Source organism: Myiozetetes cayanensis, unplaced genomic scaffold (assembly GCF_022539395.1).
Source record: "Myiozetetes cayanensis isolate MyiCay16 unplaced genomic scaffold, myiCay2020 scf16, whole genome shotgun sequence".
Lineage (NCBI taxonomy): Eukaryota > Metazoa > Chordata > Aves > Passeriformes > Tyrannidae > Myiozetetes > Myiozetetes cayanensis.
In genome coordinates, this window is record NW_026087270.1 from 17,764,354 (window position 1) to 17,782,171 (window position 17,818).

Sequence of the window (17,818 nt, forward strand, 5' to 3'; positions counted from 1 at the left end):
CTGGCGTGTGTTCGGTCTCTAAATGGGGCACCTGCACTTTGGTTCCCCCTTTCCATCTGATGAGAGGGAGCACAGCCTCCTAACACTGGGCTTGGGAACATTCTCCCAAGCCTTGGGCTGCACGGCAGGAATTGCTGCTGGAATTTGGCTGTGCTGTGAACATGGAAATGGAAAACAGTGTCTCAAGGGACTGAAGATCGAGTGGGGCTTTGAGCTGTCTGGCAGCGTATGGAAGGGAGGAGAGCTGCTGTCTGTGAGCAGTGCAGGGTTTGGGTCCTGGTCCAAGCAGCAGAGTTGACATTCCCCTGGCACTGCAGAAGGGAGGGGAGAACAGAGCACAGAAACCCTTCTGGTGGGCTCTGTGTCTCCATGAGCTCCCCTTGCTGCATTTCTGGGGATGTTGTACCTGTGATGCCTTTTGTACGCGATGGTGCAAACCCCCCAGCTGCAGAGGGGCTGCCTGCAGGGGACAGGCTCTGACCCGGCCCTGGGCTCGCTGGACCTGTGGATCCCCCACCTTGGCCTGTCCTCCCCCAGCCCCCTCTGCCCGCTGCAGGACCCTGCTGTGGAATCCAGCCCTGCCAGCAGCAGATCCATGGGGAAGGGGAGGATGTCAGGAGCCTGTCCTGGATAAACCTCTCCTGCCCGAGGAGTGGAGGGGCTGCCTGGTGTGTGTGGGAAGAGGAAGGTTTGTGGGAAGAGGAAGGTTTGTGGAGCTGCACCAGGGCGGGTGGGGGTGTTTCAGAAATTCAGGCTGTTCTTCCTGGGCTGCTCCTGTTGGGCTCCTGACCTTTTCCTGGTGGCTCTTCCCTCTGCTCCCTGAGGAGCAGGCCCTGGCCAGCCACTGGATGGCATCTTTGCCTGTGGCACCGCTGCAAATGATCCACCTCAGCCATGAAAGGCTGGCTTGGCAGGAGAGCACAGGGACCAGTGGTGGCCTCCTGGCCAGCTCTGCCTCCCTGGAAAGGGAGGTCATCTGAGGAGAAGCCTGATGGACTCTCCCAGTGCTCCTGGTGGCTGGAAACAGCAGGACCCTCGGAGAGGCCGCGTGGGTCGGGAGCTGAGAACCTTCTTCAGTTTCTTAGGGGAGAAAACTCAAATATCGGGGGATTTCTGATGTTGCCACCGACAAAGGACTTGCCCTCGTGATTTTCTTTGCTTTCCTCAAAGAAATAAAAATATTTGCTTGCTTGGAGATGGTTTTTGGGGAGGAATTCTTGCTCCTGGTGATGTTCTGAAGCACAGATACAGTGGATAAAGTGGATATAGTGGCTTCCATGCACCACTATCCCAGGATTTACACCCAATCCATAGCTCATCCCCTTCTCCCTGGGCTATCCCCCCCAAAATGTGATTTTTAGCACCTTTTCTTCCTCCCTTTGGAAGGAGATAGGCAGGCAGTGGAAAGAAGGAGGCAGAGGCACAGGAAGGGAGAGCGCAGGGTACAGACAAACATTCTCTTTATTGAGCTACACATGAATTTTTCCATTAGTCAGAGAAAGAGATTGGCAGTGTGTAATATATCACAGAAACCTCACTGATTGGTAATAGAAAGGCTTAGAAAGACCTGGCGCTTTTTATATATATATATATATAATATTTTTTTTTTAAGTTTCCTCTTTATTTATTCATTTTCTTTTGAACAGGTGTGACTGCTCTTCTTCAGCAAAGGTAACTCGTAAAAGTGAAACTGTGAAGACGTCTGGTTACTAATCAAAGTAGAAATGACGAGGGATTGGTCATGAAAACGGTGGCTTCAATGTAAACACTACATTCGATTTTTGTTGTTTTTTTTTTATTCTTTTTTAATTATTTTTTGTGGTTTTGTGTGTGTTTTTTAAAATTTTTAAATTATTTTCATTCTTGCTTTTTTTTTTTTTTAAGCTTGGTTTTTTTAAAGTTTTTTTTTTCTTTTTTTTTTCCTTTTTTTCTTATTTTGCAGCACAAACATCCCCACATGAGAGAGAAAAAACACCATTCACTAAAAGGGAGAGAGGACCAGGGTGGGATGGGGGGGAGAGAAAAGCAGCACAAAAAAGCATTCACTGGAAAGAGTTAAAAATGAATAAAAACCAAACAAAACCAAAAAAATACTCTAAACAAAAAATAAAATAATATATATATATATCTGTATAGCCCTCCCTGATGCCCCTGGTCGGCCCTGCAGGAGGGTGAGGGGAGCCTGGCTGGGGGGGCCGAGCTGTGCTTTTGGATCCGGACCTGGAGGGTGAGAGGGATGGAGGGAAATGGGAAATGGGAAATGGGAAACCCGCCGGCTCCGGCTGGCGGCGACTTTGGCCTGAAACGGGGCGAGGAGTCAAAAACTGACCTAAAAACCCCCGACCCCTGGCACGGGAGCAGGAGGAGAGGATGCTCCCACCGCAGCTTCCCCCCGAACAGCCAGGGTGGGAAATGGGAGAAGATCTTGCTGCTGTTTCCTTTCTAGCTGTGACGCGGAGCCAGGGGCAGTTTTCAGTTTCCCCCCCTCCTTCTTAAAATACAAACAAAAAAATCTCTTTGTTTCTGGAGGCAGCAGCTCACCTGGGCAGCAGGATCAGGGCCAGGCAGGGGCAGCCCAGCCTTGCCCACACGGGGAATAAAAATAATTCATCATCATCAACAACATCATCATCAACATCATCATCACTAAAAAGCCAACCCACAACGATCAATTATAAGAGTAATAATTAAAAAATAAGATCCCGTGGTCAAATAAGTGCTGGGAGAAGCCCCTGTCCAGGGTGACCCCTTTGTCCCCTCTCCCTGCCTGCCACCAGCGGGGGGGAGCCCCGGGAGCTGTTGGGGTGCTGGGTCTGGACAGAGCCCCCCCAGCCCCCGGGGTGGCCCCGGGCTGGGATTTTGGGGGCCGGAGCCTGACGGGGTGGGGTGGGAAGGGATTTAAAAAAAACGAACTAAAAAGGTGGGTGTGGATATTTTTATATATATATATACGTATATATATAATTTTTCCTTATGCCTTTTTATTTACCAACTTGCATGATTATGATGACAATTTTTTTTTCTCTCCTTCACTCTGTTTTTTTTTTTTTTTTTTTTTTTTTTTTTTTTTTTCCCGTGCGTGTGTGTGTGTCTGTGTGTGGTTGCGTTGGTTGGGTTTTTTTTTTTTTTGTTATTTTTTTATTTTTACGTTTCTTTTCTCTCCTGGCGCCGGGATCGCCACCCAAGCAGTCGCTGTGCGCCGGGGGGGGTCAGTACAAGCCGCAGCCCCGCAGGTTGTTGGCAATGATGATGTCGGTGACGGCGTCAAATACCACCTGGATGTTGTTCGTGTCTGTGGCGCACGTCATGTGGCAGTAAATCTCCTTGTTGGGGGAGCGGTTTTTGCTCTCGAACTGTGCTTGGATGTAGGCGGCCGCGTCCTCGTAGGTGTTGGGACCTGCGGGCACAGGTGGGGGCAGAGCGGGGGGGTCAGGGCCGAGGGCACCGCCCTCCCCCCGCACACCCGGCCCCTCGGGGCTCGCAAAGTGCGTTAATTCCAGCAGAAACGGCCAAACTCAGTTATTTGCACCCCGTGTGTCCCCCACCCAGCCCTCAGCAGGATCCGTTTAACCCCTTCCACTTCCCTCCCCTGCCCTTTCCCACCCCATTCTGCCCCATTTTCCCCTAATTGCGGCCCACGCGGGCCCTGTTGGGGTCTCCTCCCTCCCCAGGTGTTGCCACTTTGCCTCCCCCTTTTTGAGCCCCGCAGGAGGAGCCCCCTCCAACTGCGCCCGCCGGGCAGAGCCGGAGGAAATCCCGAGGGAGCTCCGCGGCATCGCTGCTGGTGAGTCCCCATGGCGCACCCCATTGGGGGGGGGAGAAAGGCTGGGGGGCCTGGTGGCCCCCCAGCCAGGTAGGCAGGGGGAGGGATGGCCAGGAGGGTCGGTGGCTACCACATCTTCCTCGGGGGAGCTGAGCCCCCCGCGCCCCGTCTCGGATGCTGGGCAGGCTGAGGGTCTCACCCTGCGCTCCGGAGTGGATGGTGGCGGGGCAGGAGCCGTTCGGGGACGCGCTGCTGTTGGCTTAGTAACTGCAAGGTTTGCTTTTGTAAGGTAGGCTGGAGAGGCGCCAGATGTTTGAGCCGAAAAATGTGCATTTTTGCATTAAGCCGCTTAGGGCAGCGGGAGAGGCTGCGCCTGGCCCCTCGGGGGAAGCCACAAAGCTGAGTTACGCCCCTGAAATCGCCTTTGCGAGAGCTGCTATTATCTGGAGATTTATTTTCCTTTTCCAGCTCGCTGGTTCCCCTGTTCCTGATGCGGTGAGTGGCCGAAGGACAGGGGGGTGGGTCGGTGACGCCGGGCTGTCCCCCTCCATGTGCCAGGATGTGCCGTGCAGCTGCAGTGGCATAGTTTGGTTTATTCAGCCAGGTGGCTGTGAAGGAAGTACTGCTGCCTTTATGATGCAGAAGCCTAAATGCCTCTGGTGGGAATGCCAGTGCACTTATGCCACAGGGGAAGGGATGGCATCTTGCTGGGGGCCCCCTTGTCCTCAGGGTTTGGCATCCAGGGTGGGTGTGCTCTGGGAGGAACAGTTCAGAGGTATCTCAGTAAGGGTAGCTGGAGTCTGATCTGAACTGACTTTTTTTTCCTCTTAGAAATCTCAAAGCCTCTGTTCTTACCCATCTTCTTGGTTATTTGTTCTCTTCCTCAAACCATGCTGGTTTCACTAGGAAATGGATGATTCTCTTGTGGTTCCACAGGTTTCTGCTGTAAAGGGGCTCATTCCTTGCCCAGCTGTTTCCTGTGAGAAGGCACTCCGGGAGGATGCAGCTTGGAGGAGGACCACATGTCTTGGTTCCTCTTGCAGGAGCTTCTCAGGATCCACCAGCAAGCAGGATGGCTGGAGCAGTGGGCACTCGGCTCCCACCAAGGCTTCTCCTTCCCACAGCTCCTCTCTCTCTCTGTCCCATCTCTGCCACAAGAGCTGACCCAGGCGGGACACAGCCCTACCCACCAGTGGGTGCTGCAGCTGCATCCCTGCTCCTGAAGGTGGGCAGTGCTTCTACCCCCCCAAAGGTGCCCTTCTGTCCCCCCTGGGCCCCCCATCCAGCGGGCGCAGGGTGGGGGTGTCACTGGGCTGTGCCCTGTGGGCCCCAGCACCTACCTGTGTATTCAGGGAAGCAGATGGTCAGAGGAGACTTCTTGATCTTCTCAGCAAATAGGTCTTTCTTGTTGAGGAAGAGAATGATGGAGGTATCGATGAAGAATTTGTTGTTACAGATGGAGTCGAAGAGCATGAGAGATTCGTGCATGCGGTTCTGCAACAGGGAGCAAGGAGGGAGGAGAGGGGAGAGAGAAAGGCAAAGACAGAGTTAGAGGAGAGGAGAACATTTTTTGTTTTTTCTGAGTTGAAATGGTTAGAAAGCAAAAAATCTCTAAAATAAGACAGCGGTAAATGTGAGCTGGTTACAAAGGTGGAGGAGGTGGGATATTGCCCTGCTCTTGGGCTGAAGGCCAAGGCACATGTGGAGGCTGCAGCTGATCCTCCCCCATGTCCCTGTGAGGCCACTGTGCCAGGGCAGACACCTGAAGCCTCAAGGAAGAGCAGGGAAAAAAATCATCTGCTCCTCTCCTGCCTCACCAGAGGAGTGGGGAAGGGGCCCTGTGTCTCCTCAGAGTGGGCAACCCTGAAGCATCCTTTGCAGAGCTCAAATGAAGCATGGGCAGAGCAGCAGCCAGTGGCCAGGATACATTGGGCATTGGGACTGGGATGGAGGGGGCTTTGGCCATCCCAGGGTGGTCCTATGGCCTGGCCTGGAGGGGTATTTGGTGCTGAGCAGTGCCATCGTGGCAAGACCAATGCCAAGGGATTGCCCAGAGGTTGGGGTAGGTCCTGTCCCACTGAGACCTTTCTGCCCCTGGAAAAGTTTTCAGCCCATCTTAGAAAACACCACAGTGGTGGCCAGGTTACCCCCAGGAAAACCCAGTGCTGCTACATGGAAGTAACCAGTGGAGGTGCCTCTGCCAGCCCTCCGAGCTCTCCTGAGTGTGCTGGGCTTGTGGGCAGATCCAGGGAGTCTTTGAGCTTGGAAAATTTTTGGTAGGAGCATAACTAGAGGCAAATTTCTAAAAGTAGGGGTTTTTAATTAATTAATTTTAAATTGTCCTTTCACATGTGGACAAAAGCCATACCAAGCCATTTTTCCCTGTGCTACAGAAGTTCTTACCAGGAAGGGGTGGAGAGCAGACAGCAGAACAGGAGGAGGAGGAGAGGCTGTCCTGGGCAGAACCAGCTGCCACAGGACAGGGGATTCTCATGCAGGCACATGCACTCACTGTTAGTGTGAAGGTGCAACTGGACAGGACGGATCTGGCTCTCCAGGAGCTCCCCAAAATTTCCTCCACCATTATCACCAGAAAGCCCCTCCTAGGGCTGAGCCCCCCCGTTCTGGCTGAGCTGCTTACGAAAGCCTCTTGTAACCTCGTGTGAAGCCCCGCTCTGGGGTGGCTCAGGGGCTTGGCAGCCAGTGGGGAACCCCCAGCCCCATTTTTGGGAGGCGCAGCAAGGGGGACCTGGGCTCGCCGAAGCTTCGCGAGAACGCGCGCGTTTCCCAACGAAATGATGACCCAATTACACATTTTGGAGTTTTCCATGAATGTTTTATTAGTGACTCATTTTATTAGCTCCACTTCAGCGGCAGCTTTTGCGTGCAAAATTTAGCAGCTGTCTGATTTCATCTTGAAAGGCTCCGCGATTGCACTGTCGGTTCCTTGACAAAGAGTGGCAAGGGATGCCAAGCAGGCGCTTTCCAAAGCTTTGGGACTTCAAACTGATCCTTATCTTGAAATGTAAAAAAAAAAGCCTTGTTCACAGGGAAACCAGAAACTGCTGCAGAAGGATGTGGTTCCTCTTGGCTTGGGGTTGTTGCAAAATCACTCAAGATTTTCATGGAGAGTATCTGGGGAGGCTTCTCCTTGTTTGTCCCTGGTGTTGTCCCCTACATATCTAAATAAAGGAGCGATGACGATGGTGGAAGAGCAGCTGAAATAAAGCCGGTGCCCAAGGCAAGGAAAATCCCCAGTCAGAGGAAATAACCCTGGTGACTTCAGAGCCCTGGACAGCCACGCAGATGATCTGAGCGGGATGGAGTCCTGGAGGATGTTCTAAAAAATGCCCAGTAACGATATGCAAAGCAAAACCCTTTCCCTCTCAGCTGTTTCCTTTTCTCAGGGCTGGTCTGTTCTTCTGTCTCATCTGCAGGATGGGCTGTGGGGGGGTTTTTGTCTGAGGATGGGTCCAGATACATCACTGGAATGTGGTCAAGTCAACAGAAATAAAGGTTCACTTTGCTGAGGTTTATGGAAAATTTTCTCTTGGTTTCTTCAAGTTCTTTACTTGTGTTTCATGCCCCAAATAATGGAAGATCTTTGGTTTTAACATAAAAGAACAAACTGGCCCAAGGGTTATTTTAAAGGGAGGGAGGGAGGGAGGGAGAGATGCTCCACATTTGGTGCTACTGCAAGGAGCAAAACACATCTCAGTCAAACCAGAAATAGCTCTTCTGCCTCTGTGCTTGCACAAAGAAACAGTGGAAAAGCAAAGCAAAGCTTGTGAAGGTTTTGCAGTCGAGGTGTTGGAGGATGCAATGGGGAAGGAGGGATGATCTGCCCCCCTGGTGCCTGGGCTGAGCAGAGGGAAAAGAAATTCCCACCAAATACTTACATAAAATGAGATACCTTTTGGTTAAATCCCTGCAAGTTCCTTGTTTCCAGGCAGAGGAGGCTGTGGCAGACAACTGACACTGCAGGTGTGTGTTGTGCATTTGTGGAGCAGCCAAAGGGTTAAAAAATGAGTTTGAGAAGCTGGACACGCTCAAGGGAGACACAATAAAACCACTCTCACACTAGAAAAGAGCTGGCACTTTATTAACATTTTGTAACTAATAAATACATTACCGACAGCCAATAAATTATTACAGTAACTAATGCTCTATTAAACCAATGGACAGTCACTCTTCATACAAAATTACAGTTAATACAGTTTGGGCCATCAAACATGCAGGAAAATGATTCAGTGGGAGATCAGCAAAAGGAAAAGCGTGGTGGCCTCCAGAGATCCTTCGGGCACGGAGGGGAGCCCAGAGGCAGAGTGATGGTCACTGTTCCCTTGTTGAGCTGAAGGGGGAAAAGGGAGGTGGGGGAATGGGGCTGAGGATTGCAAATGAGGGACTGGGCACTTTCACGGGGCAGTGGCTGGTGTTTAACAACCCTAGTTGCTTGCCCGGTGCCACTGGGTTGCTCCAGCACTGGAAAAGCTGGTGAGACTCAGGCACTGCTGAAAAGGGTGTTTTACCTGCTGTGAATCTCCTCTCCCCACCTGGAGCAGGGGGTTTAGCTCTGGAGCTGCTTGCCTGCACTACAGGGCAGTCAGGATTTGCTCTCAACATTAATTTCCATGGCAGTGGCTAGGAGAGGGCCTGGGGTGTCCGGTCAACTCCCAGCCCTCTGCCTCTTCTCCAGGTCTCTCCTCCCTGTGTCTACTGCACCTGGTGTCCTTGCAGAACAGAGCTGCCCTCTCTGGGAGATGGAGAGGTTTCTTCAGTCCAGCTCCCTCTGCCTGCAGGGTGCCAGCTTTGCTCCTGCTCCTCCTCTCAGTAAGGCGTTGGTGTTTAAGGGTTGCACTTGTGTTCACTTCCTGGTCTCTGCACACAAGCAAAGATCTCACAGGCTCTGGCTGGGGCACGAGTGGTCCTGTGAAAGGTCCCTTTCCATAGCCACGTTCTCAGCATAGTTCTTTATACAGGTCATGTACCTCTATCTGTCAGCATCAATTACCTTGTGTCAGTGCTGGAGCTCAGAAATGACACAGAACCCTCGAGGCCTGGGGAGCCTCAGGAGTGGATTTGCCTGCCCTGGGGAGGAGGAGGCAAGACCACGGTCTGTGATTTTGTGCCATGTCTCTGCTTTCTTGTGTGTGCCTGGGGGATGCAGGTGGGTGACGGCTCTGGGGGCTTTAGGGTGATGCTCAGTAGCACCATCTCTGCTGACCTCGATGCTCCCAGTGTCAGATCACTAAATGAGTGTTTTGGTCTCCCAAATGGAAACAGTTGTGGAGTTTTTGGTGGCAAGGCTTAAGACAAACCTGGCCCACGACAAACACTCGAGCACATTAGCACTAAGCTTCTCTAACTGACTTGACAGACAGTCAGCCTTGCTCCCAGGAACCCAGCAACTCTCCCTGGCTCCAGGAGACATTCTGGCCACAGCCTAACAGTGCAGGTTGGTCCCTCTCCCAGCCTTGCCTGCACAATCCCTCCTGGGTGATGTCTGCCTTGCTGAGCCCAGCAGTGAGGGGCTGCCTGATGCTTTGCACAGCAGCAGCTGGGCACGTGGGGACCTTCTGGCACAAGGACATCTGCTGTGTCCCACCCTGACCTCCTGGAGGTTTTGCTCTCCTGGCCTGAGAACAAGGTCTGTTCCCTTGCAGGCCAGCACAGGGCTCATGCCATGATGGATTAAACCCTCCAGACACACCTTAATGGACTGCCCTCATTAATACTTTTAGTGTCCTGTAAAACAAAATCCCATCTATGAAGGAGGCTCCTCCTGAGGGTGCTTTGTCCCGTGGAGGACAGGCTGGCTGGCCAGCCAGGAAAGCTGGCGGAAGGCAAGCAGCTAATTCCGATAGGAAGCTCCCGAGAGGGATGGAGTGGGAGGTGTTTGTTGGGAGGGCCGGGGCTGCAGGGATGCTGGGCGATGGCAGGTGGAGCCCGATGGCCCTCGGAGCGCTCGGGGCCGGGTCACAGCCAGGGGTGAGGGCTCTGGTGCTGCATTAACACTGCCCTGGGCACCCCGGGCTGTGTTCAGCGTGTGCTTTCCCAGTGCCAGGTTATTGCTAGTTCTAACCAGCCCAGCTGCTGCGTCCTCCGAGGAGCACAGCGCTCTGCAGCTCGGCCCTGCAAGGCTTCCTCCTACGGGTTTCTCTATTTCATTGACATTGTTGTTTAAGTAAAGGGGCTATTTGCATTTTTGTGCTCTCACGGCTCCACACCCTCATTGGCTATGAACCAAGCTGGAGAGGGGCTTCCTTCTTTCCTTTGGCTACTGTCTGAAGCTCACCATAAGTTGCTAATGCTGCTTTCAGTGCTGACACCCCTCCGATGCTGCTGCTGGACAAGTGACCTGAGCCATGAAAAACCTCCTGCATCCCCAGAAGAGCTTCTTTTTGCAAACTCCCACGTTAGTTTTGAAGGGCAGGAGGGTGTCTACCTAGCTGTTTCAACTGTGTGCTTTTAAAATCTATCCCCCATGCCCTGGTACAGTTTCTGATGCAGCTGTACCGGTTGCAGCATCCCTGCTACGTGGAGGCTGCAAATCAAACACAGCTCGGGGTCTCCAAGGGTCTGGATTTGGAGCATGGCAGTTGCACAGCACAGGGGGCTGTTAAGAAGAGGCTTTTGAAGGCAGGCAATGCATTTCAAGGTCTTTCTAGGCAAGTGCTGCAAGAAGTGCTGGTGTTCAGGAAAAGCACGGGGCGAGAGATCGCCTGCGGAAGGCACATCTGCCACGAGAGGCTCCGGAGGATGCAGGAGCCAGCAGTGAGTAATGATTTGGCAGGCGTTCTGCAGACAAAAATCTATACACAGCCATCAAGTGGGAGAAACAGTAGTGTTTAACACTGGAAGCATTTCATCTTCCAAATGCTGTTTCCAGCATTTGTCAGTGAATCCTCCTGACGCTCGTGTGAGGGGCAGAACGTCAGCAGCAGCAGCTGAGATGAGGCTTTGGACACACCACATGACAAAGAAAATGAAAGAAGAGGCTCTGTGTGGCAACATTTCCTCTGCTTTTTCTCTCATTTCTCCTCATGGAGCACCAGCTGTTGGTTGTCACCAACGTGCTGGGAGCCCGCTGAAGCTGCAGGGGGGGTTTGGACCTCCCAGCCAGGTCCTCTCCCAGCATGGGTCACCTGAATCCAGCCTGGAGAGCAGCCAGAGCACGGTGAGCCAGAACCGGCCACTTGGCTGCATTTGGCAGAGTCTGGAGCTGAGCTAATTTCCATTGTCTTTACCAAAATATTCCTGTGTGCTTTAAGCTGGGAGCTCACAAAGCCTTGGCGTGGTGCTGCCTTCCCTGGGAACAACTTCTGTCATTTATTTACTTGGATAAAATGTCATCCACAGCAAGGGGTGGGAACAGAAAATCTCCATAACTAGCACTGCTGATCAAACTCTTCTGACAGACCTGTCTCCCTGCCAGTGCCAGCCATCAGCACTCAGAGGGCTGGCCCTGCACTGGGTCCAGTGGTTACACACACTTTATGTACCAAACATAACTAACAGGAGGCTTTTCAGCCCTTGCTTTGACACTTAATGCACATGTGAATGCTGGGGGCTACTGGTGGGGCACAGCCCCCACATGGGACAAGCTCCAGCACCATCCCAGTCCCTCCACATCCCTCCAGCTAATTCCCTGCCCCTCCTGCAACACAAGCACCACCCCCCTGCCATCGTCTGGTCCCTTCCAAGGAACCAGGAACTGGGCAGGTGCTTCCCACTGGGAATCCTTTCTTTGAAAAACCTTTCCACCAACTCCTGCAATCCTAAGCTAAACCAAAGAGACACGTGCAGACCTTTCCTTTGGTTCACAGCTTTACAGCAGAGCGTGCTGGCAGCAAATGGGGCTGGGAGCTGGGGAAACAAAGAGTGTGGGTGGGCCTGAGGAGCAGAGAAGGCTCCTGGCTTGGCTGGCTGGTGTCACCAGAGGCATTCTGGGATGGTGAAGAGAAAGGTGGCACTTGTGCCAGAGCAGGGGAGGCAGAGCCCTGGGGTTATTGCTGTTAGTGCCCAGCAGAGCAGCAGTGGGTCCTGGGGCACAATAGTAGATGCAGTTGCATCGTGTAATGGTGTTTAGGGGGTTACTGACAGTTCCCAGCCATGCTGGGCTGTGAGCTGGTTGGATGGGTGACACCACCCTGCTTTCCTCCCCTGCTTGCTCTGGGGTGCTCCTGCTCACGCTCCTGGCTGGGGTTTGTCATGGGTGTCCAGGAGCACTGTCCTGGCAGAGCACAGACTGGTGGGGACTCTGCTCCCGCCCCCCTGCTGCCTCTCTCTGTCTGTCTCCTCTCCCTTCTGCACCTTCTCTCCCAAACCGTTCCCTAAACCTCTCCCACTGCTCCTCTCCCTCCTGTGCCACCACACCTGCTCCTGTCCCTGCCTCCTGCACACTGGTGCTCACCTGGCCCTGCTCTTTGGGCTGTGCTGCTCTGGGCTGCTCACACCGTCTCTCCTGAACGGGCACAGCAAGAGAAGAGGGACTGTCCCTCTCAGGAGTGGCCCTGGAGAGAACTCAGAGCTCCTGAGACCTGAAAGCCACCCCTAGATCAGGCTGCCAAGAGAGGACAGCTGAACTTGTGGCCGGCCTGGAAAGAACTCATGTTGTCCAAGATGATGGAATTTTAAGGGAGGCAGAGAAGAGGCAGGGATCAGCACTGCCTACCTGCCCCCAGGTGAGGTGGGCCCTGGGTGGGACCCCAGAGGTGACACCCACCTCTCACCTTCCCCTCCACCTTCGACCTAAGGACACCCAGGACTCTTGGTGATGGCAAGGGGGTGGCCACGTGTAACTCAGCCCACCTGCATTTCTCCTCCCCTCTCAGCCCCTGCTTTTGCTGTGCTGGGCACTACCCTTGTCCTTTCCACACCTCTCCCCCTGCCCTTCCTTCCTCCTTTCCTTGCACTTTTCCTTTCTACTGCATCACTTGGCTCAAATCAGCTCCCTGTGCCCTCATTGCCACTACCTGGCCAGTATGGAACATCCTTCTCTCTTCAGACACTGGGGAAGAGATGCCTGCCTGGAGCCCAGGAGGCCCAGAGCACAAGGCTGGGCTTCTCAAGGGTGTTCAGATGCCTGAGGGCTGATGAAGAGCCACGGGGAGGTTTCCCAAAGCACCTCCTCACATCTCGGGTACTCGAAGGTCAAACTCTGCCTGCAAGAAACCAAGACTAAAGATTTTTGGTGCACTCCAGCATGTCAGGGCTGAAGTTTGGAAGGAGATGCTGTTTGCAGGAGCGCTGCTTGTGCTGAAATCAATCACTTAGGCTGGGAGGTGCTTTGGGAAAGGCCACCAGGCACCCAGGCCAGCTTCCTCGGATGCCCCCAGGGTGGGATCCTCACTGCCAGCCCCCAGGGGTCCCAGCCCAGTGGCTCTGTGGCCTCCAGCAAAGTGCCTCAGAAATGGGTTACTGCAACCTCTAGATATGTTTTAATATTAATCCTGAAGAACTTGAGGTAAAACTGCTACCAGTAATGAATGCTTTTAGACAAGGCTTAGTAGGTTTTGTTACTGTGTCCCTGTTACTCAGACACCAGCAGAACTCCATATGGCTGTTTTAGTTGTTCAGATAGCTGTCTGGAAAAAAGGAGGCTATACAAATCCAAGCTATGGCAGCTGCATTCAACACTGACCCCTCTGGCTTTGGGGTCAGAACTGGAGCCATAAGGTACCCTCAAAACGATCAGGTTGTATCCAGCACTTCCCAAAGGAATAGCGCTTTAACAAAAAAGACAACCAGGAGAATAAACAATATCCCTTAATTTCAAGGCAAAAAAAAAAAAAAGAAAAAAAAAAGTTTTGGTTCCAAACTACACTGTTCCTGACCAGTATTTTAAGGCTTTGATTTTTTTTCCCCCTCTTTTTAAAAGTGAAGTATTTTTGTCTTTTGGCAGTTGAAGGGCACTTTGTGGGAAGCGCGTTAGCTCCCTGCGCAGCGCTGTGACCTGGAACGGAGGAGGGGACGAGGCAGCGAGGGAACGAACCAAAAATGAACCAAAGGAAGTGAAACAGGGCTGGGGGAAGCAGAACTTGCTGCAGAGTTTTCTGGGATGGGAGGGGGGGGATTTACGGATTTCTTCCTCGTCGTGTTCTGAGGAGGAAAAAACAAGGAAAGAGAGGACCTGTCCGCGGGACCGGAGGGTGCTCCCGGCAGGGCCGGGCAGGCGGGGAGCAGAGGCGTTAGTAGAGTCCACAGCCCCGCAGGTTGTTGGCGATGATGACATCCGTGACGGCGTCGAAGACGAACTGGATGTTGTTGGTGTCGGTGGCGCAGGTGATGTGGGTGTAGATCTCCTTGTTGGGGGACTTGTTCTTGCTCTCATACTGGGTCTGGATGTAGGCCACGGCCTCCGTGAACGCGTTGGGGCCTGCAGGAGAGCCGGGAGGGGAGGAGAAGGATGGGTTAGAGCTGTCCTGTCAGCCTGAACCTGCAGGGTGCCTGCAGACACCCTCTCACAGGGGCACGGGAGGCTGTGCAGGGCCACTGAGCACAGCCCCATCTCCACCTCAGGGATGGGCACTGTCCCCAGCCAGGATTGCTGCCAGCCAGGAGATGCTCTCTGACTGTCAACTCAGCTGTATTTTTATTCTGAGTTGCTGTTTATAGACTGAAGAGCTGAGTGTTAAACAGGCTATGTTGGGAAAACCAGAACAAATTCCACATCGTGGTGACAAAAAAGAGAAGAAATCTGCCAGGAATGCTGTAAGTGCTTGACCTGGGGAAAAGGCTCAGCTTTTTTCCTTTTTTAGATTTTTTTTTTGATTAAAGTTTCAGTTTTGGATGGAAAAGAAGAGCTAACATGTTCCATGAGTTGAGGGCAGTATTGGTAGCTGTGCTCTCCTTTCCCTGAATGACTAAGAGAAAAGGACATGAAAAGATCCAGCCTCTGTTGCAGAACAAAGTGGGGTTTTCTCAAAAAAAAAGCAACAAAAAGCCTAATACAAAATGTCCCTCTTTTTGAGGAATTAGGATCACAGTACTCTCCTCTAGAACCATGGCTAAAATCACACCACGAGGGGTTTCTTGGTTTGAGAGATGTAGTTAGAGATGTCTGTGCCACACCTTATTAAACATCGAGTTTTCCGTTAAAAATGCCTAGGAGGAGCCATGCAAATGAGCAGATCCTTTCTGCCCTGGCCAGCCCTGGTCCTGCTCACACACAGAGCTCCCCTTGGAGCTGCTCAGGGCTGATGAAGGTGTTTTCTCTGGCTGGCCTGGAGTGCAGCCCCGCGGCACTGCCGGGCACTGCCTGACCCCCAAAAGGCTCCTCAGCAGTAACACTGCTCCTGCTTTTGGGTCCCTCTCCCTCCACGATGCTTTGCTGATGGGAAATGCTGTTATCTGCTAGAGAGCAGCTCACTGGGGCTTGAGGCGTGCTGTGGTGACCTGGGAAATCACACTTGCACACACACATATTGCCACTTGAAGACACAAGCACAGGAAGACCACGGGACTTGAGGATATGCTTGAAGTAAGAGAAGCAAACTGTTTTCTGGGAGCAGGTTCTTGCATGAGCAGATGTGTAAAGAATCTGTGAACAGTTCCACAGGCTGGGCACAAAGAGGAGGGTATTTTATGAACGGGAACTTGGCTGTTCAAAGGCACGAGGATTTAGATGCTGTATTCTGTCCAGGAGAGCAAGGAATCACTAATGCCAGCTTGGTTTAAAGCACACCAGGGATTCTGCTGCTGCTTTGCTAAGTATTGTGGATTAGTTAAAAGCATGGGTGAATTAAGGGGATGGAAACAGTCAGTGCTCCAGCAAGCAGCCGGCAAATTTGTGGATGCAGTCTTCCAGTAATTCCCTGTCAGCAGAACTAATGGACATCACAAACTTCATTTCATTAAAAGCATTTTGTGGAACCTACTTGTGATGTTGAAAGTCCGCTTGTTCAATTTATAGGCTTTCATCAAATAATTCTTTTTAACTCCAGGGCAACATTCTAATAATGCTGCTTTCCCACACGACCACGAGGGCTTCATCCTCTGAGCTGTGGTCAGCAAAGCAGGGGCTGAAGTGTGTGCTTGGGTCTGGAGTCCAGGCTGGATTTAGCATGAGCTAACTTGTACTGGCACTGCTGAGTGCCTGGAGGGGGGGATATTCCTCACCTCTGACTCAGATGACTGTTGGATCAGTAAAAGGACTTTCAGCCATCACACTTTCAGCCCTCTCTGATGGCACAAGAGAGACAGGAGGTCTGTGGAGGGTCCCTGGCATTATGAGAACTCCCAGCTTCCAGAACAGCACCCTGAAGGAGTTCAGAGCATCTCTGGGGTCCTCTGAAACTTGGGGAAGACTGGTTTGGTTCACTTGGGGCTGAAGTGCTCCAGAAAGAAGCTGTACTTGTTTTCACGTGTGTCTGAGGGTCTGCCTCCCCCACTGAACTCCTCTCTTGGGCTGGGATTGCTTGGGAAGGAATAGCTCCTTCTACTTCTAGTCCCCCTGCCATCAGGGGTCTGTAAGAATATTATTTTGGAGTGGGGTTTCTGGGAGACTTCAGTGAAGAGCCACAAAACCAGGTGCACAAAATATGACCAGGAAGGAGTGAGAAGTGCAGATTTGCTTCACTGAGAAAAGGGAAAAGGAAGAGGGCATGATGGAAACCATCCAGGACATAGAAGTGCTGCTATAAAGAAGACAGTGATGAGCTGCTCTACAAGCCATCCAAAAGCAGCAATCTAATTTGCAACCGGGAAAATTTCGGGTAGGCATTATTATGAGCTTTCAACTGTAAAGACTGAAATTTCCATGATTAGATCTTTCCAGACAAACGTGTCGGGAATATGTTGGTTCTGTCTGGACCGAGCAGATGAGTAGATGGCTGAAATGTGCTGGTAGTGACAAACACCCAACCCTTCCCCAGAGAGGAAGCCTGCAGATGTTCTTCTGAATTCAGCTGGAGTTGTTCTGCTCCGTGGTCTCAAAGCAGCAATGAGGGATAGCCTTTGTCTGTTCACAGTGAAAAATCAAGTGTTCAGAGATAAGAAGCTCTGGTTAATAATTTGTTGGCCTGCCCAGAAATGTGACACCCTTGGTGCTCCTGGTTCACAACCACGTTTCCTGACAAAGAGATCTGCTCCCCTGTCTGTCGGCTCGATTCATCTGGGTGTCTCTGGTGAGCTTAAATAATTCATGATGGTAAAAGTTTATTTTTGTGCTGTCTCGGGATGGTAATGAGGGACTGTGGAAGCTGGGGAGATGCAGAGGGAGCAGTGGGGTGCAGCTGCAGCCTTTGCAGGGGTGCTGCATGCCCGGCACTAGCGGATCAGCTGCCAGGCTGAGGTGGGGGCTCCCTGCCTGCTGCACAGCCCCTGCTCTCACTCCTCAATCACTGAGGCCTCCTTCTCCCTGCCAAGCTCACTGTGGCCTCTGCCTGCACTGTGGGTGAAGGGGTGTGGGTGGCCAGCAGAGTAGAAAATCAAACACCTTGCTTTCTACCTGCATTTAACTGGAAGTGCTGCTACGTCTGTGCTTGATTTCAGTGAACCTGAGAGTAAGAGTGGGGACCTCCTCAACTAACCTGATGAAAATGTGTACCCTGAGCTGAAGCAGCCGAGCTGTGAGAGCTGCTGCCTGCACACTGTGGGGCTGATCATGGAATGTACAATGGGTTGGGTTAGAAGGGACCTTTAAAGGTCACCTGGTCCAACTGCCCTGCAGTGAGCAGGGACATCTTCAGCCAGATCAGGCTGCTCAGAGACCCATCGGGCCTGGCCATAAATGTTGCCAGGGTGATGATGACTCTGCAGCCCCGGGGTGCCTGGCAGTGGGGGAGTGGTGGCCAGGAACTGCTGAGGGATTCTTGTTGTGGCCAGCCAGGACCTACAAGGGAACGTGGTGGGTTTTGAAAGAGCAAAGCTGGACTCCAGCTGAGGACAGCCTGACAAACCCTGTGTGTTGGTCTCCCAGAGACCCGTTTGAATGGTTAAGCTCACTGCACCTTTCTGAGAGATCTGCAGGAAGGTTCATGCTCCTGTGTGACACAGAGAACCAGGCCACTGGGGTTTGGGAGTGCACTGCAGCCCCACAGCTGCACGTGCTGG

General features: G+C 52.4%; 1 protein-coding gene across 2 annotated transcripts in view; it reads right to left on the reverse strand.

Moving 5' to 3' along the window:
- Window positions 1–1,443: 1,443 nt before the first annotated feature.
- GNAO1 (G protein subunit alpha o1) overlaps window positions 1,444–17,818 on the reverse strand; it is a 130,109-nt gene continuing 113,734 nt past the window's right edge. Inside the window, exons 7-8 of one of the 2 annotated variants that reach the window (XM_050311066.1) lie at window positions 5,104–5,257; window positions 1,444–3,397 (exon numbers count right to left, since the gene is read on the reverse strand). In XM_050311066.1, the coding sequence (XP_050167023.1) occupies window positions 3,210–3,397; window positions 5,104–5,257 (342 nt within the window). In that variant the 3' untranslated portion in view covers window positions 1,444–3,209. Of the gene's footprint in view, window positions 3,398–5,103; window positions 5,258–7,844; window positions 14,142–17,818 lie in introns of those variants that run through there. The other variant, XM_050311067.1, reaches the window with a different exon arrangement.